Source organism: Malaclemys terrapin, chromosome 7 (genome assembly GCF_027887155.1).
Source record: "Malaclemys terrapin pileata isolate rMalTer1 chromosome 7, rMalTer1.hap1, whole genome shotgun sequence".
In the NCBI taxonomy this organism is placed as follows: Eukaryota; Metazoa; Chordata; order Testudines; family Emydidae; genus Malaclemys; species Malaclemys terrapin.
The window spans coordinates 88,312,913-88,338,703 of record NC_071511.1 but is presented as its reverse complement, the minus strand read 5'-3'; the positions used below and the strand labels follow the sequence as shown (position 1 = coordinate 88,338,703).

Here is a 25,791-nt window from a genome sequence, read left to right as displayed (position 1 = left end):
TGGGTAGTAAGAAAATTCAGAATATTATGTTTCCAAATCCTACATACTTTGTGTTTCTTGCTTTCTATAGGTGTAAAGCACAAGTCTTTTTTAACAGCTGAAGATTGCTTTGAATTGGGCAAGATTGCATACACCGAGGCAGACTACTATCATACTGAGCTATGGATGGTGCAAGCTCTGAAACAGCTTGATGATGGAGAGGTGTCTACTGTTGACAAAGTCTCCATTCTAGATTATTTGAGTTATGCTGTGTATCAGCAGGGGGACCTGGACAAAGCAATGATGCTCACCAAGCGACTTCTTGAGCTGGGTACGTTGTTAAGAGACTAGATCCACAATATATTGTAAAACTGGTAAGGAAATTCTGTGATATAGCAGTTTTCATATTATGGTCTGTAGATTACTTTTGCTTTGCAGAGTAATTGTGGGTGGCTGCTTCTGTCATACAGGTGAATTTCTGCCAGAATAAAATGGGTGAGGAAGGTATCCAATCAAGCAGTTACACCCATTGTATTAAACGATGATGAAAATAATCTTCCCTAATATTACTCTTTCAAATAATAATAGCTGCTGCAAGGATGTTGTGATCCGCACTGGTTTGGCAAGGGAGGAGGGCCACAAAAGTATGCCTGTCTTAAGAAATTATCTGTAACATGAAACTGACTGCTTGAGGTACATCTGAGTTCATTTTTTGGATGGGAGTTTGCATTTGCGGGAATGGTTGTTTCTATTTTGGCCTCAATTTTACTACTTGCATACATTTGCTTTCAAGAAGGGTAAATTAAAAATTGCATCCTTAAAGGAAGAGACAAATACTTCTAGCAGAATTGGGCAGTTCCCGCTATGTTGTAAGTTTTTTTGGCATGGAATCTCTTCCTGTGTGGCTGTACAATATCTTGCGCAGTGGAGAATTGCCAGGTGTCCAGTTTTCAAGTGAACACGTGGTCGAAAAGGGACCCTCCCCAGTCCGGTGAAAATGAGTGAGTGAGGGGGGAGCAAGTGATGGAGGAGGAAGTGGGCAGGGCCTCAGAAGGGGCGGGACAAGGTGTTTGGTTTTGTTCGGTGAGAAAGTTGGCAACTCTAGGGTGCCCTGATTGTTGTTGAAGCATTTGGGTGCTCCTTTAATACAAATGATAATGTAGAAAAATATGCAAGTAACTGACTAAAACTCATTTTACAGGGATTATAAACTTGGCCTCAAACATGCTGTATTCTTAAACTTGGCATTCAAAACCCCAATGTATTTTTATAAATTGATTATAATCCATTTTGGCCTTGCATAGCTACAAAGGTTTAAAAATTGATTAATGTATTAGTTTCATAGCAATATTGCATCAAATTAATGTTTAATAACCAAGATATGTCAGTGACTGCATGTTTAAGCATTTAGAAGTTGCGTTCTGTTCTAACGTACTATGTAAAAATAGCAGCTTGCTCAACACTTGCTCTTGTATATATCCCTTCTCTCTAGGCACTCATATCACTCTCATTGCTATAGTATCTGAACATCATGTTCAGTCATCTCTTTATTTTCTAAATTGTCTAAAATTAGTTTTACTGTCTTTTTATTCCTCTTAGTTATACAGTCAGTATAGCTTCACTTTCCTATAGATGAATTCTTTCTTACGTGTACATAAACCCAGTTGTTTAAACCGGAGTACAGAATGCAGGATCTCTCTTGTTAATGGTACCTGAGGCTGAAAAAATCGATATTGAGTCTGCAGAGTTGGCCCATGAAAACTATCTTTTAAATTGCGGACTGAGCAGTTTTGATTTGGAATCATTGAAAGACAACAAATATAGAATCCAGTAATGGCTTGCCTAGTGATATTTAAGCACAATGGCATAGTATATCTAGGGATTTGTCATTTTCATTAGTGTGGTATCTGAGTGCCTAAAGGAGGATGTTCTACTCTTAATTCTGAATTATTCCTTTCACAGCAGTAAAACCCCTTCATTGGTAAATGGAGGAATGAGCTGGCGTAGCTTGTTAAAGTAGCAGTTTTGTCTGACACATTTTGTCAGCTGTCAGTCTTCCTGGCCCAACTCTCTCCCTGTTGGCTTTCCTGATGGGACATTGCAGCCATAACCTCCTCACTTCTGTGTCCCTTTGGGTACATCTGTACTTACCTCCGGGTCCGGTGGTAAGCAATGGATCTTCTGGGATCGATTTATCGCGTCTTGTCTAGACACGATAAATCGATCCCGGAAGTGCTCGCCGTCGACGCCGGTACTCCTGCTCGGCGAGAGGAGTACGCGGAGTCGACGGGGGAGCCTGCCTGCCGCGTGTGGACCCGCGGTAAGTTCAAACTAAGTTCGATTTCAGCTACGTGAATAACGTAGCTGAAGTTGCGTATCTTAGTTCGAAGTGGGGGGTTAGTGTGGACCAGCCCTCTGTAGTCTTGCAGGCTGTCTCTCCCATGGAACAGTTAAAGTTTATTCTATCTCTTAACTGTTGCTGTGTAGTATTGCTTCCAATGGAGGTGTCAGTTCCTTGGATTTTGCTGGCTTAAGCTAAGCTTTTCCTTGCCCATTCTCTACTTCCCTGAGCAATGGGAATACAGAAATGTGTTACATCCCAACCTGTCACTTATTGAATTGGGTCAGGCTTTCAGCTATATTTTTGTTCTGATTTAACTGTGTAAGCATGTTGGCTCACTAAGCATTAATTTTTACAACATCTGTCCCAAAATGAACAGGTTTTTTTTTTTTTTTTTTTTTTTTTTAAAAGGAGCTGCTTTTCTATGCCCTTTCAGGTTGACTTCTACAAGTTGCAAACTTATCTGTGGTGCCTCTCCTTTCTTCTCCATTAGATCCTGAACATCAGAGAGCAAATGGTAACTTAAAATACTTCGAATATATCATGTCTAAAGAAAAAGAAGCAAATAAGTCTACTACCAAAACAGATAACCAGACTGACAAGGAATCAAAGACTAAGAAAAAGGAACCAAGCAAAGATTACCTGCCAGAGAGACAGAAGTATGAAATGCTGTGCCGTGGGGAGGGTCTCAAAATGGTAAAGTGGTCTAGCCTGTTTGTGTGTGTTTTTTTTTTTTTGTTTAATCTACAGAACCACTCATGCAGGACTCATTTAGAAGTTCTCAGCTAGTTCTAAGGAAGATCAGTCAGCTTGCAGGGATGAGCTGGCTCACCTTTTAGGACACTCTTTTTTTGCCTTTTACTCCTGTCTTTATGGTGGCCTACATTCAAAGCATTTTTGATGAGCATTTGCAAGAAGTTTGTGTGCAGCTTGAACATAAGGAAATCCTTGTAGCAACAGAATGAGTATAGACATATAGGGGAGGGAATGAAGAGGGACAGTGCAACATCTCTGAATGAAGAAATAGTAACCCGTGTGTGAGGATGCTGCCCACTAACCCGATTACAAATGTATTTTAATACCAGTTAGTGCACTGAGAATCAAATAAGAGTATTGTATTACAACAAAGATTGTATTACACACACATTGTATTACACACAGTATTGAACATTGTTCATCTTAAGACTAACTTTACAGTTAATGTTTGCTATAAGATGTGTCTAATATTAAACTTGCTGAGAGCATGGTTTCTCAAACACTGTGCTTGACCTCCCTGAGGAGACTCCAGTCTCCTCAATTGGTAAAGTACAAGTAGGCATAGGGAAAATGAATTACTGTGTTTTGTTCTTCTCAGAAAGAAGAAAAGGCTGATGCCAATCATAGCAGTGATGAATAGTCTAAGTGACTATAAATTCATTCATCTAGGTTTTCCAAAAAGTGATGGTGGACTCTTTCAATCCAATGTCTAAATACTGTTCAGCTGATGCTGTTTAGGAGCTAGAAGGTTGACCTCTTCCTTCCTGAATTTGTTGTAATCATATGCAAAATTTCTCTTCATTGACTTACAATTTAACTAATTATAAATAAATTGTTTAATTTTTGTTATATTAATTTAATGTTTGCTGAAGAACCACCCCCACCCCCTTAAGGATATGTCTATGCGGCGTAGTCTACCCCTTGATCTTTCACAGGTTTTAGCCTTATCCCCCCTACTGTCCACACTGGGTTTGTAGGTGTGTTAAGCCCAGGCTAGCTTATCCTAGCTAGGAATGTGGGTTAGAACCTGGGCTCCACTTTGTTGGGCAGGAGCCCACCCTCTTTGCAGTGAGGATGTAGGCTAAACCATTCAAGTCCTGATAGTCCTCTAATGCCCTTCCCACAATTCCCCCAAAAAGATAGTTTTCCTGCAATTGTCTAGGAAAGAATCCTAGATCATCTCAGCACAAAGAAAAATGAGATATTCCCCCAAACAGTCATAACACAGCACCATGGGTAGGGTTTGGCAGAGGGGACATTCACACCTGGGTAAAGCTAACTTGGATACTCAGACCTGGGTGAACTGTACAAACATAGCAGTAGTGTTATATGCTTGCCATATGAATATGTGTAAGAACACCAACAGAGAAAGTGGTCAGGTTTATAGATGGAATATGACCGGTCATGGTGTGAAAATAAATAAACCAAAAAAAAAAATACATACACGCACGCATCCTCACCAGTTGCGTCACATTAGATGCATTTCTGTCACGGTGTGTAATTTTTTTATATAAAAAAAAAATTAAAAGTGTGTGTGTCCGTCCGTCCGTCCGTCCTGTAATGGTGTTAATGTGAGCAAGCACTTGATTCTTTTTGTTTTTGTTCTATCTTGATTTCAGACGCCTCGAAGACAGAAGAAGCTCTTCTGCCGCTATTACAATGGAAACCAGAATCCCAAGTACATTCTGGGTCCTGTCAAACAGGAGGATGAATGGGACAAACCTCGGATTGTTCGCTTCCTTGAAATTATTTCTGATGAAGAAATTGAAACCGTGAAAGAACTAGCAAAGCCAAGGGTAAAGAGCTTCAGTTTTCTCTTGTTTTGGAAACTTCAGTGCCATCTATAGTGTTGTATGTGCATAAGATCAATTCACCTCTTGATTAGGAGTTTGTAAAGTTAGCTTGGGTGAATGATGACACACACACACACAGTTTTTCTGCAGTGCTTATAGTGGCAAGCTGGTCAATGCTCAGTGAAAGTTGGAAATGTAATCACATTAGAATCTCTTCCCAGGAGATGGCACAGCAGATTCACCAAACTGTTCTGCTGGATAAGATTTTTGTGGATGCTATTATGGAGGAGAAGAGAACCTCCTTCAACTCCACAATAGTCACAGCATGAAACTTATCCCTACTACAACTGGCCTGCCTCAGTATACTGCCGCCGCTACTTCCACTCTAATTTATGTTGAATGCTTGTCACAGGTCACTATGGCGTATAAATGATAATGATTTGTATGGAGATGCCATTTAGGAGCCACCATATGTGGTCATGGACACCAGATAATCATTTACCATATGGACCTCTACAGAATAGTAGTACTCTTCTTTAGTCATCTGAAACTGACTCAGGGCCATGAGGTGCTCTGGGGAAGTTACATAAGTCCTTTTCAGCAAAGCTCACCATAGCTCCATTTAACTTCCAACCTATTATGCCTCTTTTAGTTTGAACTAACATAACCTTCATTCTCCCACTTCATCACCTCAACTTTCCAATCTTATTTCAAGAACCAGATTCCAAAGGACCAGTCTCTGAATCTGAAGTAACCTAGGACTGGCTTATTGTCAAGGCAGCCATGAGAGCCCAGGTCAAACAAAAAAGCTATCTTGCTGGAAGTAACAATATGATTGGTGACTGCAACACCAGAACAGATTAAATCTGTTAGGAAGCTTGCAGTGTAGCAAGGCAGTAAATATAACACAACTTGTCTCAATTTAACTCTGTATCTCAAGACTTGTACTTGAGGTGAAGCTATTCTAATTAATCCATGCTTGAATAGGTCACCAACTACTTCTGAAATCAGATGCAAACAATATAAGTGCATCATTTCCCCAGCATGTCTTCTCTTTATGCTAAACAGATACTTATTGGGAGCAAACTGAGCAAATGAAGGATAAATTCTATGTGGATAGGTACATCGGAATTATCTAAGAGAAATTATCCAACCATTTTTCCTTTATTCAAGCAAATCAAAGGCCTTATCCACAATCAAGTCAAGAATGGTGCTGCCTTTGTTAGCCACCAACTTGAGTACTGAAGAGCATCAAGTGAAGAGTAGGCTCTCTCTCACTTGCCACTCTTTGTTCGTGAGGTAACACCCCAGACTAAAGCAGTGGATCTGATTTCAAGTGCTGTACTCCTTCCTTACACCTAAAACATCTCTTCCTGCCTATGCTTCCCATGTCGAGCACATCAGGAATCAGATCCCAGTTTGTGTGCTAATTCCTATTTCATTGTGTTACAAAATCATGGAAAATGATCCAACTGATGATTGGGCTGCATTGTTGCTGTAGGATACGCTGGTGTTGCCTCCTTGGAGTGTAACTAACCTGTTCTGTTCTTTATGGAGTGGAAAGAAAAACCTTTCTGTTATAAGGATCACAGAAAGTCTAAGAACGATACACAGATGATAATAGATTTAAACTAAACTTTTTGGGACCATTGTTTTCTAATCCGATAAATAGTCAGTCTGTTACAAAACTGTGCCAATCACGGGTACTAATCTCTTATGTTGAAAAATGTGGAACATTCAAACTTAAAGCCTAGACATTGCAGGGTTCAGTGGTTGATGCTGCATGAGGCTATGTTTTGAGGCTGAAAGTTCATCTCTTGTATTCCAGGCATTGTGAGTGTGTCAGAAGTCTTAGAGTCTAGAAGTGAAAGGGTATATAATCACTACCCAGTCTTCTGCTCCCTTGTCATCAGCTGGCATGAGAAAAGCTTAATTCAATCTTTGGAGACTGTCTGTCTGTTTTTGAGTAGTAGGCTGTGTGCAATGATCCAGCCACTTTACCCAGGGGACAAAATGGGGTGAACAGTGCAGATTAAGAAATTCCCTGACTTTGTTTGAATCAGTGAGGTCTGAGATGCTTTGAGCCTTTATTGCAAAATACAAATAAAAACTAGTAGTAAAACACTTGCCCAGATTGACATAAACTGTACTCAATAAACCCTCCTTGGCCTGGAGTTACCATAACACAGTCTGACAATGACCTTCTAGTGCTTCTAATGCTGGGGCATTGCAACTGAAACTTTCCCAATTATGGCTCCCTGTATAGTAGCTGAATGGGCAGTAGCAACAAGCAGTTTTCTTGTGGTGTTACCATGACATCGTATGGCAGAAAGAAATCTTGTGGAAATGGAGCAGAATGGGACGCTGAATAGAGCGGGATGGAAGCAAATTACTTGACAATGGTACAGTGTGTTGGTTGGAGAAGAAGCCCCAGAACAGTCTTGGACCAAAGTCTTATTTTTGGATGACCAAAAATGTGGGGAGTATTTCACATGATTTGTGATCGTGGTATGGCCGATGGGTCTGTGTTCTGGAACAGTGTGCAAAACACAGATCAATTATTCAATCAATGTAGAAGGTTTAGCTAATGCAGCTAATAAGTTAAAGATATTTTTCAGATTCTAAGGTAAGGTTTCCTTCATGTTTTTCCCCCTTCTCCCCTCCCTTCCCCCCACGGTTCAAACTTTTTACTGTGTGTGTTACTTATTGATTTAACTCTAAAGTGCATTCTGGATGTACAGTATATCGTTAACAAAGTAAGAGTTGTACGTCTTTGACATACATGCTGTACGACTTCAACAGTTGCCACTTGGACTATAAAGGAGTTGAAAGATGTTACAGGAAATAGCTTTACTTATCTAACCAGCTGCTCTTGTTGCTCCCGAGAAACTGGAGTATTGCTTCTAGGAAAAAATGTACCACTCCCTCTTCTCTAAGAAGGAACTGAAGTATCTCCTTTTTATTAGTGTTAAAGATTTTTCTCCCCCTTTGCCACCCCAAAAATACTCTTTTTGCTGTAAAACACCACAATGGAAACTGATTGGATGAAGTGCATGGCTTGTGTGGAAATTTTTTCCCCTCTGTAGGTTTCTGACTGGTCGGATTAATGTGATGCAATATTTACTTTGTAATGCAACTATTCTGATTGGTTCGCTTCACAGCTGAGGCGAGCCACCATTTCAAACCCCATAACGGGAGTCTTGGAGACGGCACATTACAGAATTAGCAAAAGGTAAGAGACTTCATACACCAAACATTCTGGGCCTGTAATGAGTGCTTGTTCTCTGCTCATTCAGGGAAATAGGGGTGGTCTAAAAAGATACTTCTGACTTTCTAGACCATCTCTTTAATATGTACAGATATTGTAACAGGCTGTTACTGCTGAGTTTCTCAGTCTTTTCCTCTAACTAGAAGTTCTGTTTTTTTGCCATTTTAGCTAATATTCCTTTTCTTAAGTAGTATTTGCACAGGTGCATAGACTGTGCACAGGTGCAAAAACTCAGTGGCGGTTACCTTATATTTGCTTTCCCCAACCACATATGCCAACAAAAATTTGCTAAATCTGGCAGACTCTGAGAATCCCTTGCATTCAGAAGTGGAGTCACATTATCCTGTATAACAGTTGCATTGGCATGCAGAAACATTTGTTCATTAGTCCAAGATAATCTGTCTTCCTCCTGTCTGTTGGGTTTTTTTTTTCCTTGCCTCCTAACTCAAACTTTGAAGAAAGCCGTATTTTCTTCTTTACAGGCTTCCGAGTTCTCTCCACTTTGCTGAAAAGCATTGTAGATTTGTGAACTTGAGTTGTTGATTTTTTGAAAAAAGTTTGATAAAATGTCTTAGCACTTTTACCTCTTAAAAAGACATCTTTAGGAGCTGCCTAGTAAAGATCTAGTCCTCCATTAGCTGTTTTGTTTTCCTCACAAAAATCCTGTTCTTCAGTATTTAACTAAAACAAAAAAAGAACATTAAACTTCTGGATATGGAGGAATTTTCTTTGAAACTCAGCACTATAAACTATTTGCAGAAAGTCTCTAGTTTAATTAAAAAAAAAAAAAAGTGAAAGGACAGTCTAACCAAATTTGTCTACACAATTCTTGATTTTGGAAATGGCAGCTGCAGATACTGTCTCCCTTCTAAATATTGCTGCTGATCTGAGAGCATTGCATACCATCCAGACCAATCGGAAACCCTTCCAGTCACCCGTGGCTTGGCAAAAAGAAGCCTACTACCAGAGTAAGCCCTTGTCCTTTCTCTTTTTGTAGCTGAGCCGGGCTACTGTACATGACCCTCAGACTGGGAAACTGACCACAGCACATTACAGAGTCTCTAAGAGGTAAGGGGAATGTGTTCCAAAGGTATATCTAACATCTAGAAAATCTGATTTGTGGCTAGCCTGTTAAATCTTCTAGTTGCAAATCTGGGATGGGGAAAGATTATACATATTTTTCTTGTGCTTATTCCTATTTAGAAGAGATGAGGTGGCCTAAAAATTACCTGGCACATATTGGTGCAAATGGGCTGCTTAAATAGGAAGTTTTTAAATCATTCCTGCTACCTAAAAGGAAAGCTGCTGCTGCTTTTCTGTCTGCATGGTCCTGAATAACACAACTAGCATACTAAAAAACTGTTAAAATAAAGTGAAGGGTCCTACCTAAACTGTTTCAGAAAGGATTGCACTGGTCACTTATTTGTGCCATTGTACCAATATATCTTGTGTTTAAAATTAAGCACTTGAGATTTGTTATAATGAATAGCAACAACGGCATGAGTTAGAGCTTGAGAACTTCAGTTCAAAAATTCCTTGTTTATTATAGGTTTAACACAAACCAGTTGTGCATTTACTCTGCTAGTTGATTTAATATAAAATCCAGCATTCATTGGAAAATTAGATCCACATTTTGTTTGATTAAATTATCTTTTGAACAAATGAGACTGTCATTAAAAGGTTTTTGTTATAGTTTTAACCTCAGCATTTGAATAGTGTTTTATAAAAGGGGGTAAAAATGTATTGGGTTTACAGAGACAAAATTTGCAAAATATTCTTCTCTCCCCCCCACTCCCCAAATCCTTAGCTCTTAGTTAGTTATGTAAGCAATGAGTTTAGAACCCTTATGAACAAGAAGCTTACTACAAATTACATTAGAAAGTATGAAGTCTTAAATACTAGATTTCTAGAAATTCTGTTCCAAAAGGATTGGTAGTAAATAGACTTGATGAGGAAATATCCTCCTATTAGGGCTTTTTGACTGAGCTGGTTTGGATTCCAGATAAATCCTTACTACTGAATACCAGAAACTCTGCTCTATTTACTTTTTTTTAAATAGATGTCTGCTTCTCCACTCCAAACATTACAGGCATTCTTTCCTAGTCATTGCCCTTCTAAATTACAGCATTCCTCTATGAGGAGACTACTGTTCACTCAGCAGTACGTGGCAGACTGTGTAAACGGGGGCATGTCGCCAGCTGCCTGAAGAGGCATGTCAAGCCTTGCTGTATGCAGTACAAGAATATATCCAGCCAGTCTGACACAGCTTTCAAGGAAACTAGTGATTTTTGAGGCAGCCAGTTAGAATCCATAGCATATGATATTAGTGTTTCCTCTTCAGGAATATCAGCCTCTGCTTTTATTTTAATCACTGCTCTTTCTCTAAAGGAAGAGTATTTAGACCATCCTTAGTATGTAAAAATGTTAGGAAAGTGATATTTCATATATCCCAATGACTAGGTTACATTCAACTTTTTAAGAAATGCTAGGAAAGGGGAGTAAATGTAATTGCCATTTTAACTGTTCATTTGTAATAAAATAAGGTCAAACATCTGTTTCCCAATTTTTTTAATTTTCAACTTGAGAAAATGTCAGATATCCACCAGTGTGGATTTCAAACGCTTCATAAAATATTTTATGTAAAATACAGTGTGGCAGAATATTTCTAATTCAGGTGTACAGACCATGCTCTATTCATGGATTTCCATGAACAGCTTCTGAAGGGGAGCGGCTGAATGTTATGTTCTGATGATGGCAGCAATGATAACTAGACCTCTCTACCCTTTAGGGAATCTCTAGGAATTTTGGCTTTTTGAAGTGGTACAAAGAAAACTTCAAGTCCTATATTAGCTTCCCTATGATTACCTCTTAAAGTAAAGTGGAAAAATGCTTGTGGGCTTCTCCAGTAAAAGGGGTTTCAAAAGAGGAATTATTTTCCACCAGGGGAAAAAAGCTCCTCTTAACTTGGATGATAGTCTTTTCAGATGTAAGGTTACCTGTCTGTAACATTCACTTGAAGCATAATGATATTTCAAATGAGTGAAATTATTTTCTGGCCAGTAGAAGTCAAAGGAAAAGTTGCACTGAAAGGCAGAGCCTGGCATGCATTTCACATGAGCTGATCTGATCCTTAAATCCATACTTTAATAGTTCAGCTAGTTAAGCACAATTTTCTAACTGATTACTAATCCTATAGTGCAATTACCAGTGGGAAAAATGTCTTCAGAGTTGTGTGAGAGAAGGGTGGTGATACAAGAGAGCAAGGGAAATGAAGTTTTTCAAGTGGAGGATTTCTGTCCCTGTAGAGCAGCACTCACTGTAGATACCTACGTTGGCTGCTTTGATAGTGAGTCCTGCAAGAGGTAGAGAGAACAGCTCCCTTAGACTGATTTTAAATATATCCACAGTGATCAAAAGTTGAGACTAGCAGCAAAAATGGATGATACAGATGGGATCGTATCCCTGAAGGGCAGATAGACAAATTCTGTTGGAAGTTGCTGTTCTGAAGGAACCTACTAGAGCAGCAGTTCTCAAACTGGGGTCAGAACTGCAAAGTAGGTCACGACCCCATTTTAATAGGGTCACCAGGGTCAGCATAGACTTGCTGGGACCTGGGGCTAAAGCCCAAGCTCCACTCCCACCCAGGGCAATGGGGCTCACGCCTCCTCTCTTTCTCCCCCCTCCGCCCCCCAGGGTGGTGGAACCCCCCCTCCTCCCAGTCGTGTAGTAAATTTATTGTCAGAAGGGGGTCGCGGTGCAATGAAGTTTGAGAACTGCTGTACTAGAGGCTTAGAGAACTACCAGAGGTGAGTTGCTGCTGGAAAATCAATCCAGAGCTAGGAATACGCAAATCCTTCTGAGCTGAGATGGGAACTGAGGAAGTAGATTCAGTAATGCTTATGGGTGACAACCTGTGCCAAAATTTCTTGCTAGAAGTCACTACTCAACTCTACCAAGTAGCTTTCACTGCCAAGTTACTCTTCCAAAGTACAGCGGACGCTCGCTAGAACGCACATCTATATAGCGCAAATTCACTTATAGCGCGGGACTGCACATGGATCCAAACCCCCGCATTCTAGTGAGGGTCTGATGCATATATGATGCTGTTTTACCAGAAATAGGACTGATGCTTCACAAAAGTTTGTTTTATCTGGATCATCGGCTTCCTTCTGTTCTCTGTCACACAGCTGTGGTGAGGAAACAACTGCCAGACTCAGAAACCTGTCTCAGTTCTGGCAAATATTAAAATGCAAGATCATTCTCTCCTCTCCTCCCACCCCCCAACCACCACCACTGCCCCTTCTATCTTATACACTATGGTAAGGGGGGGGGGGCTAAATAAATACTTGAGTGCCTCACACTCTAATTTATTTATCCTCCCACCACTTGTGTGAAGTAGGCAGGTTCTATTTTTCCCCATTTTACAAATGGGGTACTGAAATAGACTAGGCGAGTTGCCCGTGGCCACACAGGAAGTCTGTGATGGAGCAGGGCATTGAACTTGAGTTGAATCCCAGGCTAGTGTCGTAACCACTAGACCACCTGTCTTCTCTATAGCACTCCGAGAGTGTGTGAAAGCTACTTGGTAGAGTTGAATAGTGACTTCTAGCAAGCACAGATTAATTCGGGTGTGATGGCTTAGTCTGATAGTAACAGAATGGTCTTATTGTGGTGGTTTCTTGTGTATTATGTATCATTGTTACAGTGCCTTTCTGAGGACAGTGTTGCATGTTCTGGGGTTTTAATTTTCAATATGCAGTGTATAATTGGCTGTTGTGGGAAATGCTTCATATGCACACATTCCTATTCCTTTCCTCCTTGTTCGTTCTAAACAGAATGAGGCTAGACTGCTTTTAACACTTTCTTATGCTACAATTGTTCTACCGTATTTTTATAAATATTCCCAGTGTGCTGAAGTCCTCATTTTGAGATGGAGTGCATTTACGTGCTGTTCTGTGCATGGTGAATATTTAAACAGATTTCATGTTTGCCCTTGGAGATTCTGTAACCTGTGTCAGTACCATGTGTTGTAGAAACGTGTTTTGCTGCTTCTCTTGATGTGGGGTGTTCTGGGGCTTTTAAAAGAACAGGTATGTAGAAATACACTGATGTTAGTAGGTGAAAAATTGTAATAACCCTTTGAACCAACGCACATACTGATTTGCCAGTTCACTGGTTCTCAGATTGATCTGTGGGCACTGGTGTTCAAGTGGTGCTGGTTTCTAGTTTCCCACTGCTTCTATAGGCGTCTAGACTTTCCATTGCAAAGATGATCCAGGGAGCTAGCTGTGTGGTTAGGAGGAGTTACCACATAAAAGGGTTGTGTAAACCAACCAGCTTCAGGGACCAGAGTCGTCAGTGTTTCGTGCTGTCAATGAGGGAGGACTGTCTGGTGAAGAAAAAGGAGAAGAGGAAAAGATGGCTGGGTAGCATGTGCAAAGAGGAATAGAAAAGGGACTAGAAAAAAAGGCCTATTGCTGGAGATCATCAGGAGTGTTTATATGTTTGAGGGGTAAGGGAAATGGTCTAGTAGACTGGCTCAGTTGTGATGACACGAAGTTTGAACCCCGTTGCACTGAGTCAGTAATACTCAAGTTAAATCATTACCTTTGGATACAGTTGCCATTTTTACATTGCTTGATTTTCAAGAATGAACATAATAAACAGGATAACATTGTGATTGATCTGCTCCATACCTGCAAAATGGTACATTGGTTCAGTAGTCTAAGGGTCTAGATGAAGACAAGGATTCATATTGAAGGCTTATATAGTATCTGTTATTTCTGCACCTGTTTTATTTCCGTCTGAACTAATTTTTTCCCCAGAAGTATCTTAATTGCAAAGGAAGCTCTTGGTTCTAAGTTTAAATATCATAATTTAAAGGCAGCAAAGTTCTAAAATGATATTCAGAACTTTGAGGCTGACCTTTTTAGGAAGCTGGAGAATATTTAAAAAATGATACTGGGTAATATTTGCTTACTCAACTAAAGCAGAACTATTTGCTAAATACTGAATATTCTACAAGCTGTTCTGATAAGAATATCTGAACAAGGAGGAGAGAAATTAAAATACCTTTTCTGTGTATTCAGATTTTTTGTTTTGTAAATATACTTTTGCTCTTGCCACCAATGGGGGCAGATAGGGAAACTTTGGCCACTTCGTATTCTATTCTCCAGAAGCCCTTCTGAAAACCGATTATCTTGAGAGCCCACAAAAAATTGTTCCTGTTTTATTTAAAAAGAGGGCAGCTACAGTAAAGCTTGTGTAGTATTGCTCACTACATAAACATCTGGACTGTTCTTTATGTGTATCTATACTATTATGCTTGGAATATGGAGGTAGTCCCTTTATCACAGTTCTCTGTTCAAACAGGGCTTAGATTGAAATGGGTTGACAACCCAACCCAGTCCCTCCTACCCATCCTTTTTTTTGAGGCATTCATCTTGTTCTCTAGAATTTCCACTTTTGTTTTAAAAATGTTACGTCTCTAGGCCTTATAGTTGCAGAGAAAGCATTGAAAATGTGAAACCAAATGTCAGTGCAGTATGTCTGGAAAAAATAGATCTGAGGGATGTGAATTGCCCTATTTATTTCATTGCCTGATAATGGGAAACTTGTCAGTGAAGTTTTATTTAAATTTATTTATATTAAATGTTGTTAAAAGCAAGTAAGAAATGAGGGAAGGCATGGACATCACAGATCTGTGTAACCTGAGAGGGATAGCGTTTGGGAGAGTTGAGTTGCAATCACTAAGGTCCTGTGTATGCTGAGCCAAAAACAGAGATAAGGGTCCATGTTTAAACACTGCTTCGGCTGCATAAGTTCCTATAATGGATTGTCTGGTCAGACTAGACAGGGCAAAACTTGTGTTTGTAAGCTTGTTCAAAATGATTGTTAGAACCTGACATAAAATAATGGAATACAATTTTTAGTCTTGTCCACTTCACTTCAGCTGTCCAAATAGTATTGGAAAGTAACTTACCTATTTTAAAAAATTTAAATATGGTTCCTTTGATCATTTCCTAACCCATTATAAAAACTAGGGGCCTTATTCAAGACTCTGATATTACCAAAGTTACTAATGTTCTCTCTGGTAAGAGAAGCCTCACAAATGTGGGACCTGGCAATGCCAGTAATTATATTATTAGCGTAAACAATTGTCTACAGATGATTCTGAATGTTCCACTTCTAACACAAGCTTATGGTATGTTACTAGCAAATCATTTCCTTTTTTTAATTTAGTGCCTGGTTGTCTGGATATGAAAGCCCTGTGGTATCTCGCATTAACAGGAGGATACAGGACCTAACAGGATTGGATGTTTCCACAGCAGAGGAACTACAGGTGTGTACATGAGGATTTCAGTAACTAGTCACACCAGACTTTGGTTTGAATGAAATGGACTTTTAAATCTACTGTACAGCAGACACACCCAGGTAGTCTTCAGACAGCTGCTTTGGGGGATATATGCAGAGGCTTATTCTTTGGTGTGCACTCAACTCCTTCAAGTGTTACCGAAAGTAAGGCCTAAACAATATGAGAAGAACATCAATGCCTTGATACTTAAGTTGAATAACTGAGCCAAATTCAGTTTTGGTGTAAAGGGGATCCAATTCCGTTTTCAGTGGAGCAGCACCTGCTTACCCCAGGGCTGAGTTTGACTTATAGAACCTGTAGGGGAGTAGAGAACAGTTGAAATTTCTGCTCCTTAAAATGAGTGAGGTTTTTTTATGTAGAAAATTTTTTTATTGCCACCAATAAGACCAGGTTTTCTGATGGTAGCTCAAATTTTCATGGGAATGGTATCTAGAGAAATATTGGTTTTGAGTGATATTTAAGGGAATCGGTTGTTTTCTCTGAAGCCATCTCAAGATTAGAAAGTCTCAGAGAAACTGATTTGAGGACTTTATCCTTACTTCATCAGTATTGTTAGAACATGGGGAAGATTGTGATAGCATGTGTATATTTTAAGTGAATTAAATAAATTCACTAGTTAAATTAAGACCCCAAATCCCTATTTCAGCAATGTGGAAGCATCACATTTTAACATTTACTGCCATTCACATTGAGTGTAACATGTTTGCAAAAAAAAAGCAAACATAATTCTGGGCTGCATTAGCAGGAGTGTTGTAAGCAAGACACAAGAAGTAATTTTTCCACTCCATGCTGATTAGGCCTCCATTGGAGTATTGTATCTAGTATGGGTGCCACATTTCAGGAAAGATGTGGACAAACTGGAGAAAATCTAAAGAAGAGCAACAAAAATGAGGTATAGCAAACAATGACCTATGAGGGAAGGTTGAAAAAAATGGGTTTGTTTAGTCTGGAGAAGAGAAGACTGGGGGAGTACATAATAGTTTTCAAGTACATAAAAGATGGTTACAAGGAGGGAGAAAAACTGTTCTCTTTAACCTCTGAAGATAGGACAAGAAGCAATGGACATAAGTTGCAGCAAGGGCAGTTTATATTGGACATTAGGAAAAACTTCCTAATTGACAGGCTGATTAAGCACTGGAATAGATTGCCTAGGGAAGTTGTGAAATCTCTGTCATTGTCTAACCTGCTCTTAAAAATTTCCAAACACCTGTCAGGGATGATCTAGATAATACTTAGTCCTTCCTTAAGTGCAGGGGACTGGACTAGAAGACCGCTCGAGGTCCCGTCCAGTCCTACAAGTCTATGATTAAGACGTAGAAAGTGTGACTGCTGATCATGAAACCAGGCTTGCCACACTAAACAAAGTTCACATGAGGATAAAATGCCCAGGCATCCAGCTCAGAATAGAGAGCTCTTTAGAGCAGGGGTGGGCAAACTGTGGCCCGCAGGCCACATCCGGCCTGCCAGCCGATTTAATCCGGCCCTCAAGCTCCCGCTGGGGAGCAGGGTCTGGGGCTTGTCCCGCTCCCACACGGGAGCGGGGTTGGGAGTCGCTCTGGGCGTGTGTGCTGCAGCTACTGGAAGCAGCGGCATGTCCCCCCCCCTCAGACTCCTATGTTTAGGGGCAGCCAGGGGGCTCTATGCGCTAGACTGCGGCCCATGGGTGCTGCAGGGGCAGTGCCTCCGCACGGGGCAGCACGCAGAGCCACCTGTCCACGCCTCTGGGTAGGACCCAGAGTGGGGACGTGATGCTGCTTTCGGGAGCTGCTTGAGGTAAGTGCTGCCTGCACCCCTTACCCTCTCCTGTGCCCCAACCTCCTGCCCCAGCCCCGATTCCCCCTCCCATCCTCCAAACCCCTTCAGTCCCTGCCCAGAGCACCCTCCTGCACCCCCATCCAAAGCCCTCCTCCCTCCCCCCCCGCCCAGAGTCACCACCTGCACCCTGAATTCCTCATTTCTGGCCCCACCCCAGAGAGGCCCCTCCCCCCCCCATCCTCCAAACCCCTCGGTCCCAACCTGGAGCATCCTCCTACACCCCAAATCCCTCCTTCCCAGCCAAACCCCAGAGCCTGCACCCCAACCCCAATTTTGTGAGCATTCATAGCCCACCATACAATTTCCATGCCCAGATGTGACCCTCAGGCCAAAAAGTTTGCCCACCCCTGCTTTAGAGTGTCGTGTAGGAGAAGGTGGCAGATGGAAGTCAGCAATATGGTTGACAAAAGAAAAAATGTGGTCAGGCTGATGACTAATATCCAAAACTGAGCTTAATTTTGAATGGAGGGAGAGAGTTCCTATTAAAGGATGGGAAAGTGATTTGGAGTGACACACAAGTATGCTTTAAGAACAATTTTGTAAGTCTTTAAAGTTTATAGAAGCTAATTACTATTTTATCTATGACTTGGATAAAGGACTTCTTGTTATAAAACAGACAACCATTACAGGAGGGGAACATTACTCAAAACGACTGATAGACTAGAGACAAGCAGGGACAGATAATACATTTCTCCAAACAGAGTTGCAGAAACTAAGAGTGGTAGTATCAAAAAAGTGACTATCTTTGTTGATGCTCTGTGCAATGGAGAAGTATTTGAAGGCATGATGGCTCCAGCTGTGCTGATCAGTAAAGTAATAGTGGTGGAATGAAATATTAGAGCTCTCACTTCAAGAACAGACACTGCCGCAGGAATTCTGAAATCCTAACTCATAAATAGTCTTGGATTTACTTCTGCCGTTGCTGAGCTAATCTAACACTGCATGGAGGATTAATTGCCTGATTTTTCTAAGATGCCAAGCATCCCAACTCACTGGAGTCTGATAGCTGAAGATGCTCAGCATCCTTAAAAAATCATACTTGACCTGACCACCTTCAGGATTTTAGAGAAGGACTGCACAAGTCAACAGACTTTCTTAATGTACATTCTGTCTGTGTATAAATTTAAAGTGTCTATATGACTTAGGGTGGGAGAAGAGTGCAGGAAAGTTAATTCAGGGTAACAGAAAATGAAGATGTTTGGCTGCCTCTTTCTAGGGCAGCGTTTTCTCAAATGTAGCCACTGTGGCTGCATGAGGCCACCAGGGGCTTTTCTTGTGGCTCTTCTCCCCTTCCCCCCCCCATTGCCTCTGCTGCCTCTTCCAGCCCTGGACTTTGGGCTTGTGGTGGCAGGCTCACCACTTAGCGCTCCTGGCCCCTGCTGCCTTCTCCAGCCTCCCAGCAGTGGGCTCCATCCCCTGGCTGTGGGATTGGGGCTTGGACCCCAGGGATCCAACCCTGGCCGTGCAGCGGCAGGTATCTACCCAGGGCTCACCCCCCAATAACCCCTGGCTCCCCATCCAGGGCTTAATTTGTCCCCAGGCTTCCTGGGGCTGAGTAAGTCTGCCATGATATTTGTATGTTTGTTAATGTCACTTTTCACAGCAGACTGAGTAGCTAGCTGGGAGGCTGTGAAAAGTGATATTAACATATAAATACCACTTTTCACAGCAGTAGACTTACTAGCAAGCAAGTCTTTTTAAAAGGAAAAAACTACCCCAAAAATACAAGAACGTGCAAAGCACCTTATTGGTGTTTCTATTCTGTTTAGGTCCAATAAAGAATAGAGACAAGTGTATATTATTTTTATTACTGAGTCTTCGGGGGGAGGGGGGGAATCCACCCCTACATAAATAAATTACAATAATTTGGAGATGTATATATGAATTTTTTTTCCTAAAGTTAATTCAGTATTTTAGGAAAAATTGTTGGTGGCTGCACTCCGGGGCCACCAAAAAAACTTGAGAACCCCTATTCTAGGGTTTGAAATGCTATCATGAGACAGTCTGTAGATAGCTGTAGAAATGATCCCGAGACTCAAAACTCAGAGCTAAACTCCTGCTTGTATTCTCATGAGTAGTCTGATTGAAATCAATGGAACTATTCATGAGTAGGTTTAATAGGATTTAATCCTTTGTTATTTGACAGTATGCCCTACAGGGGAGGGACTTATTTTCTCTGGCTGAATTTTTTGTAGATGGAAGTTTTAAGTGTACAGGCTGGAGTCAAATATTCATTTGCTCTCCTCCAGATAATATACTGCTTTATTAGATATTTGTGCTTCTCCTTTCACTATAGGTAGCCAACTACGGCGTAGGAGGCCAGTACGAGCCTCATTTTGATTTTGGAAGGGTAAGTTCCTCTACTTTTCTGCCTTCATGGCTTTCTACTTCACATGCACTGTGTTTCTCTTTTTCAGGTGGCAAATTATGGAGTGGGAGGACAGTATGAACCCCACTTTGACTTTGCACGGGCAAGTAAAGAGGTGGAGGGGTGAAAATGACCTATTGAAGTCTAGGCCTGTTGACTGTGGCACAATATATTTTCTTTAATTTGTGTTAAATTTCATAGCCTATCAACTCTTCTAATCCACATTAATGGATAAAGCCCTCTAAACCACCAACTGAACAGGCATTATAAAGCAGTAAGATCTCCTCCTTTCAAACTGTAAAACAGTCTTTTATTGAGGGAGGTGACTAATTCTTTCAGACTGAAGGTATTAACTTCATTTGGGAGATGGATAAGGTATGACTGGCTCAGCTCAATGTAATAATTTTTAGTCACTGGTGCAAGTCCAACCAAAGTCTGCAATGAATCAGTTATTACTATCTGATGTCTGTTTTGGTGGCATATGGAAAATAATGTAGTGGCCTCAATCAACAGGGTTTCCATTCACACAAATTACCACAATTTGCACCCCCCTAGGTAGTCTCTTCAGAGAGGCCAGGACCTGAATTGGCCTGGAGACTTAATTATCTTCTCTTTTCTAGAGAGAGTCCCTGCAGGTCAGGATTGTCTGGACACTGTGGTGAAGTATGCATTGCTATTGCCTATGCTATACCTTTAATGTGGAGAGAGAATTTAATTTCCCAGAGCTGAGAGTTTTGGCACCTTTCACTAGCACTAAATTCTCATAGATCAATCCGCTGCTTTTTCTGGTTTATAAATTGAGTAAAAAATTAATTGCCCAAAGAAAGAAATTAAGAGATGACAAAAGCCTTATGTTCCCGCCCCTCCCAAGCTCTGCTTTTGTTTACTTGCTTATTTGATAAACAATTTGAATTTCCTCACCTCTTCCTACCCCAACTGAATTTCATATGACTGGAAATAATGCCATTTCAGGTGGTTGTTTAATGGGCATTTTATGTGTGATTAACACTTTTTTAGATTAACATTGTCCTGTGAACCAAAAACCAACAAATATGAAAAGTCCTGTCAAAGTCATTGAAAATCATTAACAATTTGTTTTCAAATGCATGAATTAATTTCTAAAATAGTGGCTTCTAAAAAGAATGAACCATCAGTGCACAAAAATATACAATGTTATTGGGGGAGGGGGGAATGCATTGGAGACTTCCCACAGATGAATATGTAACAGTAATTAGTCTCAACCAGAAAGAAATAGTTTCCTGCCCCACAATGTGGATGGTTTCTCTTGTGCTTCAGGGGATACATATGGACAGTTTTAAAAATGTTCTGTAAGGCAGCTCTTTGGTATAGCAGTGCCATTGTGGCATATGAAGGGAGGAAGTCATTTTTTTTTTAAGTTGGTTTCTAGCTAAGTCCGTATTAAATTAGTAGTGTGGGCATGGCTTCTCGATTGGCTGAACTTCAGTAATTGAGCTAAAATTAGGGCTGTCAAGCAATTAAAAAAAATCGTGATTAATCACGCAATTAATTCTGCTGTTAAACAATATAATACCATTTATTTAAATATTTTTGGATGTTTTCTACATTTTCAAATATTGATTTCAGTTATAACAGAATACAGAGTATACAGTGCTCACGTTATATTTTTATTACAAATATTTGCAATGTAAAAAAAATACAATTTTTAATTCACTTAATACAGTACTGTAGAGCAATCTGTCATGAAAGTTGAACATACAAATGTAGAATTATGTACAAAAAAACTTGCATTCAAAAATAAAAAAAGTAGTGCCAACAAATCCACTCTATCCTACTTTTTGTTCACATTTGCAGAAGATAATGCCTGCTTCTTGTTTAGTGTCCCTGAAAGTGAGAACAGGCATTCACATGGCACTGTTGTAGTCGGTGTTGCAAGATCTTTAAATGCCAGATGTGATAAAGATTCATAAGTCCCTTGATGCTTCAATCACCATTCCAGAGGACATGCATCCATGGTGATGACAGGTTCTTCTTGATAAGTCAAAAGCAATACGGACCAATGCATGTTCATTTTCTTCATCTGAGTCAGATGCCACTAGCAGAAGAGTGATTTTCTTTTTTGATGGTTCGAGTTCTTCATCAGAGTGTTGCTCTTTGAAGACTTCTGAAAGCATGCTCCATACCTCATCCCTCAGATTTTGGAAGGCACTTCAGATTCTTAAATCTTGGGTCGAGTGCTGTAGCTATCCTTATCAATATGAAATTTCTATCTTCTTAGCATTGTGCCAGATTTGCAGTGACAGTGTTCTTAAAACGAACATGTGCTGGGTCATCCTCCAAGACTGCTATAACATGAAATATATGGCAGAATAAAGCAGAGGAGGAGACATACAATTCTTCCCCTGAAGAGTTCAGTCATAAATTTGATTAATGCATTATTTTTTTAACAAGCATCATTGGCATGGAAGCATGTCCTCTGGAACAATGGTCGAAGCATAAAAAGGCATAAATCTCTAGCGCATCTGGCACATAAATACCTTGCAACATCAGCTACAATAGTGCCATGTGAACACCTGTTCTCACTTTCAGGTGACCTTGTAATTAAGAAGTGGACAGCATTATCTCCTGTAAATGTAAACAAACTTGTTTCTCTTAATGATTGGCTGAACAAGAAATAGGACTGAGTGGACTTGTAGGCTCTAAAATTTTACATTGTTTTGTTTGAGTGCAGTTATGTAACACATCTACATTTGTAAGTTGCACTTTCATGATAAAGAGATTACACTACAATACTTGTATGAGATGAATTGAAAAATAGTATTTTGTTTTTACAGTGCAAATATTTGTAATAAGTGAGCACTGAACACTTTATTCTGTTATAATTGAAATTGATATATTTGAAAATGAAGAAAAACGTCCAAAATATGTAATACATTTCAATTGGCTGTTGTTTAACAGTGCAATTAATCACAATTAATTTGCGATTAATTGACAGCCCTAGTTAGAATTGGTTCTAACTGGGGTAGTCTAAAGGTCCTGCAGCAAGCCTGGCTCTTGCTGAGGTATCTATTCTTGCCACTCTCTAGCTGTAATAAAAGAATAATGATGACTTGCTCCAAAGGGAGCCATCTCCAGTGCTCCTTGTATAGGGGGAGAATTGCTGCTCCTGGGGTATTTTAGAGCGTGCACACCTGCCTCCATAAACACAGAGGCTTGGATCTTTGTATAATACATCTTAGAATACCCATTTTATGCATTAATGCATGGTCATATTTTATCAGCAGCTTCAGCAATTAGAGCCAGACATCCTGCTTCTGAGACATTGCAGCTATAATACTAAGAATTGGATAATTCAATATCTAAGCTGTATAAAATGTGAAAGTCAAGAAAGTCAAATAGCACAGGCAGCAACATCATGGCACAAGGGCAAATACATTAACTAGCAGGTATAGTCCCTGTCAAAGGGTCACTTGTGCACTAGTACAAAGAATGGGGGCAGAAAAGGGAAAAGCAGATGGAAAAAGGGAGAAGGCTAAAAATCAAGGGGGAGGGGGGAGCCAAAATAAAAAGGTAAGGTGGCAGCATGTATTAAAGGCAGCCAACAAGGTACAATCCCAAGAAAGTCCTGACCTCAGCCTGCTTCTCACTCAACTGAGGTAGTGAAGAGCAGATTTCCCTTGTGTAAACTCATGCTTGTCAGTTACAAGTAGACAAGTACTTAAGGCCTAGATTATGAAGGGATTTATATATTAATTTTAAGACAAAGGGGCATTTTCAACTTGCCATGTGGGCTGCAACCTTTTAATTTCAGTAGCTTTAGCAAAGGAAAAATATTTAACAAATAAACCAATACATACATTTTCCTCACCCTCTGTGTCCTGAGCTATATTTGATATTTTTCTGCATGAGTTTGTTTGCTGGCACTGCAGCTGTCTATCCACTGGTGTGCAAATTACATGATCAAAATAATGAGCATTTTATTAAATCAGTGTTTTGCTTTCTTTCACAGAAAGATGAGCCAGATGCTTTTAAAGAATTGGGAACCGGCAACAGAATTGCTACTTGGTTGTTTTATGTAAGTGAGACATTTTTAGCCATGTCATTACAAACTGTTTCTGCCAAAAAAAACCGTTTCTATTTCTGCATATTTAGCTTAGGCACTTGAGTGATTTCAGTGATTCTGATTCATGTAATCTGCAAATAAAGGCAGCTAATAATTGCTTGGTGGTAAACAAGAGTACCTTTTAAAATTGGACCAACTTTTAAAAAAAACAAATTCAGTAAACTTACAGCCTCAAAGTTCTTTTCTTTAGGTGCTTGAGGTTTTTTAATAATCGAAAAGGCAGTCAACAGGTATGACACTTCCTGCGGATACCCAAGGTTGTGAGGCACTTCACTAGCACCTGCCCTTCGTCTGTATGTAGCAGTAGTCAGCTCTGCAGCTCTCGAACCAGAGCAACATAAGCACTTCCATTTAGGCCAGGGGTTGGCAACCTATGACACACGTGCCAAAGATGGCACGCAAGCCGATTATTTGTGGAACCCCGGCAGCAGGCTGAGCCGGACCCCGGCAGGCAGCAGTGTGCCATTTAAAAATCCTGCCTGACCCAGCCCTGCCCCCCCGCCTACCACTCTCTCTGGCGAGGGCGGCGGGCAGAAGCAAGCTTGGTCCTCCTTGCGGCTGCTGTATGGCAGGCTCCGCCAGCAGCCAAGCTTCCCCTTCCCCCGCCGCTTCCCCCAGTGTGCTGCGTCGAGCCCTGCCTCCTCTCCCTCCCTGCCGCCGATGGCCCTTGCAAGGGAGGGGAGAAGAGCAGCCCCAGCGCCCTCGCTGCTCAGACTGGTAAGGAGGCAGAGAAGAGGCAGGGGGAAGGGTGGTGTATCCCTTCAGCCCCCTGCCGTGAGCCGCTCAGGGGGCTGGGAGCACCCCCTGCATCCCCCTTGCACCCCAGCCCCCTGCATTCCCCCCACAATCCCATCCCTGATTCCTGCATCCTCCACACATACCCAGCCCCCTCACACCCTATGCCCTGACTTCTGCACCCCATCACATGCCCTCTGCCCTGACCCCTGCACCCCCTTGCACCCCAGCTCCCTGCACCCCCCCACGACCCCATCCCTGACTCCTGCATTCCCCACACATCCCCAGCCCCCCCACATCCTCACCCCCCACCCTGAGCACCAGGTTGGCAGCAGGCTGAGCGGGGCCGGCGGCTGGGACCCCAGCTAGCAAGGGGCTGGCAGCCAGAACCCCAGACCGGCAGCAGGTTGAGCGGGGCCGGCAGCCGGGACCCTGGTTGGCAGGAGCCAGTGGACGGAACCCCAGACTGGCAGCGGGCTGAGCGGGGCCGGCAGCTGGGACCCTGGCTGGCAGGAACCAGCGGACGGAACCCCAGGCTTTACATACAACAGTAGTTTAGTTATAGTATGTATAGACTTTTATAGAGAGAGACCTTCTAAAAAACGTTAAAATGTATTACCGGCACGCGAAACCTTAAATTAAAGTGAATAAACGAAGACTTGGCAGACCACTTCTGAAAGGTTGCTGACCCCAATCTAGGCTTTGCTGGTTCAACTGTTACTCTATATGTTAGCAATAAGCACACACCAACCCTCAAGCCTTCCAAGCATCTCCCTGGAGTGTTCACTCCCTATTCCACTGGACACTTAGTATTTACAGTTTTGGTGCACCAAAAGAAATAGACAGAGTCCTGTGACACCTTACAGACGTATTGGAGCATAAGCTTTTGTGGGTGAATACCCACTTCGTCAGACGCATGTGGTGGAAATGTCCAGAGGCAGGTATAAATATGCAGGCAAGAATCAGTCTAGAAATAACAAGGTTAGATACAGATCCAGACTAATACGGCTACCCCTCTGATACTTGACACCAAAAGAAATAGTACATCCTAGCGTACCCATTCCACCTCACATCACCTTTGCACTTAACACAGCACTTAAACATACTTGATTTCATTATAAACATATTTATTTAACAAAGCATAGAGATTCAAGTAATAGCAAGTAGTACTACTGGAAGCAAAAGGCTTTATATATAAAATAAAATCATAACATGCATTCTACAACCTAGACTTAATTAAATACTCATCTTGCAGAGTA

At 41.1% G+C, this 25,791-nt stretch overlaps 1 protein-coding gene across 3 annotated transcripts in view; it reads left to right on the top strand.

Annotated features, from left to right (window-relative positions):
• Positions 1–25,791, top strand: part of P4HA1 (prolyl 4-hydroxylase subunit alpha 1) — a 62,256-nt gene that overhangs the window by 26,784 nt on the left and 9,681 nt on the right. Inside the window, exons 6-12 of one of the 3 annotated variants that reach the window (XM_054033748.1) lie at positions 71–310; positions 2,814–3,016; positions 4,696–4,872; positions 9,135–9,205; positions 15,380–15,479; positions 19,745–19,798; positions 23,684–23,749. In XM_054033748.1, the coding sequence (XP_053889723.1) occupies positions 71–310; positions 2,814–3,016; positions 4,696–4,872; positions 9,135–9,205; positions 15,380–15,479; positions 19,745–19,798; positions 23,684–23,749 (911 nt within the window). Of the gene's footprint in view, positions 1–70; positions 311–2,813; positions 3,017–4,695; positions 4,873–8,030; positions 8,102–9,134; positions 9,206–15,379; positions 15,480–19,623; positions 19,678–19,744; positions 19,799–23,683; positions 23,750–25,791 lie in introns of all 3 variants that reach the window. The other 2 variants (XM_054033747.1, XM_054033746.1) reach the window with 2 other exon arrangements.